We start from the raw sequence: 2,901 nt of genomic DNA, 5'->3' as shown, positions 1-2,901 counted from the left end.
ATATTGTCATGACGACAATCCACAGTTTATATAAGGATATATTGTCATGACGACCACCCACAGTTTATATAAGGATATATTGTCATAACGACAATCCACAGTTTATATAAGAATATATTGTCATGACTACAATCCACAGTTTATATAAGGAAATATTGTCATGACGACAATCCACAGTTTATATAAGGATATATTGTCATGACGACCACCCACAGTTTATATAAGGATATATTGTCATGACGACAATCCACAGTTTATATAAGGATATATTGTCATGACGACAATCCACAGTTTATATAAGGATATATTGTCATGACGACACTCCACAGTTTATATAAGGATATATTGTCAGGACGACCACCCACAGTTTATGTAAGGATATATTGTCATGACGACACTCCACAGTTTATATAAGAATATATTGTCATGACGACAATCCACAGTTCATATAAGAATATAGTGTCATGACGACAATCCACTGTTTATATAAGGATATATATTTTCATGACGACCACCCACAGTTTATATAAGAATATATTGTCATGACGACACTCCACAGTTTATAAAAGGATATATTGTCATGACGACACTCCGCAGTTTATATAAAGATATATTGTCATGACGACAATCAACAGTTTATATAAGGATATATTGTCATGACGACAATCCACAGTTTATAAAAGGATATATTGTCATGAGGACCACCCACAGTTTATAAAAGAATATATTGTCATGATGACACTCCACAGTTTATATAAGGATATATTGTCATGACGACAACCCACAGTTTATATAAGGATTTATTGTCATGACGACACTCCATAGTTTTTATAAGGATATATTGTCATGAACACAATTCATAGTTTATATAAGGATATGTTGTCATGACGACATTCCACAGTGTATATAAGGATATATTGTCATGACGACACTCCATAGTTTATATAAGGATATATTGTCATGAACACAATTCATAGTTTATATAAGAATATATATTGTCAGGACGACCACCCACAGTTTATATAAGTTATATTGTCATGACGACCACCCACAGTTTATATAAGATATGTTGTCATGATGACAATTTATTGTTGATAAGGTATGTTGTCATGACGACAATCCACACTTTATATAGGATATGTTGTCATGACGATTATCCAGTTTATATAAGGATATATTGTCATGAATACCATCCACAGTACGTATAAGGTATATTGTCATGACGGCAATACACAGTGTATATATAAGATATATTGTCATGACGACTATCAAAAGTACGTATAAGGTATATTGTCATAACGACAATCAAGTTTAGATAAGGTTCGCTGTTATGAGGAAATAATTGAGTATTGACGAACAACTGAAGTAATTAAATTATTAGCTATAGTTCCGTTACTTCCGTTTTACTGTCGCGACTCTTTACAGATTACTTTGATAAGCAGAATGTAAACATATCAACACATTCATCATACTGTAATTCTTCTCAGAATTTAATTATTTTTGACAAAGAAATATTTAGTTTTAGATATAATTGTCGTCTTTTTTATTTTTATTCTATTATCATTGTACAAAAATGACACCATATATATATACATATCTCCATTATCAACAAACACGTTTTGAATATCATATTTTGTAATTGTGAACAATTAAAACCGACACGATGAAATTTTGCCTTGGGTAACGCCTCTAGTTACGGCTGCTGTAGACTGTCGAACTGTGGCTGTACAAACGTTTGGGCAAACTGATACATCATTCAGTGCCGAGAAGTCAGTGTCGGCTAAATTAAGGATAGTGATACATAAAATATGTTATATTTTGAACAAAAATCCAACAAAACATTTTAAACGTGAATATTTGCGGCAGACTTTTGTTATATTTGGGTGTTGTTTGAGATTGTTTTGCCCATGGCAGAGTGCCACATACCTGTTGATTTCAATGTATGTTTCCATGGTAGCAGGGTGTTGTCAATTTCAACACAAACAGTTAAGTTATATTTACGAAGCTGACGTTATAAATTGTCTGTCTAGCGAGGCGCTATACACACATATCCCAACACACGTTCTTAAACTAAAGGCCTGATAATACCGCACGCGCAGGGGTTTGATACATGACCTAAAGGTCAGGGTCATTCTATACTTGATGTGTTTGCAGATATCTCCCTGTAAACTTGATAAATACTAAAGAGTTTTGTACATGCAAGATTGCCAAACTTACATATCCTATGCCATCTGGAAAGCCCATTTATTTCCCCCAATCATCTTTAACTTCCTTCCTTTGCTTTTATTTTCTCCCCTGGACGTTAATTCTTCTTTCATTCATTCATAGTCCTTTCATCCTATCAGTTATTCATATATCAAACATTACACGTGCTTTACAATGAACACAAACTTGAATTTTCTGATAACGCAATAACGTCTTGCTTTACGCTGCCAGATATATGTTTCTGCGATAACGTACATCTACCTTGTGCGATACGGGGATAGCTCGAATGAACGCAACAGATCTAGCAGTGCTGTTATCGGCTTTTCGCTTTTATACATATATACACGATAAATTACATTTCAATTAATATACAAAGTGGTTAAAAAATAAACCTACCTTCATGTGTAAACGACTTGTTTGGGTTTCAGCTTCAGTGATATTAATAATCCCAGTTTTGCTATCCTCAGAAATTGGATTATCTCCCTTTTTCTTGAAACCCGACCCCACGGGTTCGCCCGAACCGTCGGGACGTACTATTTGTGCGTGGTAGGAAGCGCTATGAGAATTGTTTGGTGTGTTCGATTCCTCTGAATCCTTACAGTACGCTACAACTCCAGTTTGGTTTACATGTATACTTGGGGTACAACCCATCTCACCCTCAAGATTACCCGATTTGACACAAAATTGATCAGAGAA

General features: G+C 34.4%; 1 protein-coding gene across 1 annotated transcript in view; it reads right to left on the bottom strand.

Moving 5' to 3' along the window:
• Window positions 1–2,640, bottom strand: part of LOC110451499 (high affinity cAMP-specific and IBMX-insensitive 3',5'-cyclic phosphodiesterase 8B-like) — a 144,659-nt gene extending 142,019 nt beyond the window's left edge. Inside the window, exon 1 of the mRNA XM_021499547.1 lies at window positions 2,602–2,640. Coding sequence (XP_021355222.1) covers window positions 2,602–2,607 — 6 coding nt within the window. The 5' untranslated portion in view covers window positions 2,608–2,640. The remainder of the gene's footprint in view (window positions 1–2,601) is intronic.
• Window positions 2,641–2,901: the final 261 nt, after the last annotated feature.

Source organism: Mizuhopecten yessoensis, unplaced genomic scaffold, assembly GCF_002113885.1.
Source record: "Mizuhopecten yessoensis strain PY_sf001 unplaced genomic scaffold, ASM211388v2 scaffold6111, whole genome shotgun sequence".
NCBI lineage: Eukaryota > Metazoa > Mollusca > Bivalvia > Pectinida > Pectinidae > Mizuhopecten > Mizuhopecten yessoensis.
This window is presented reverse-complemented; position numbering and strand designations above follow the sequence as displayed.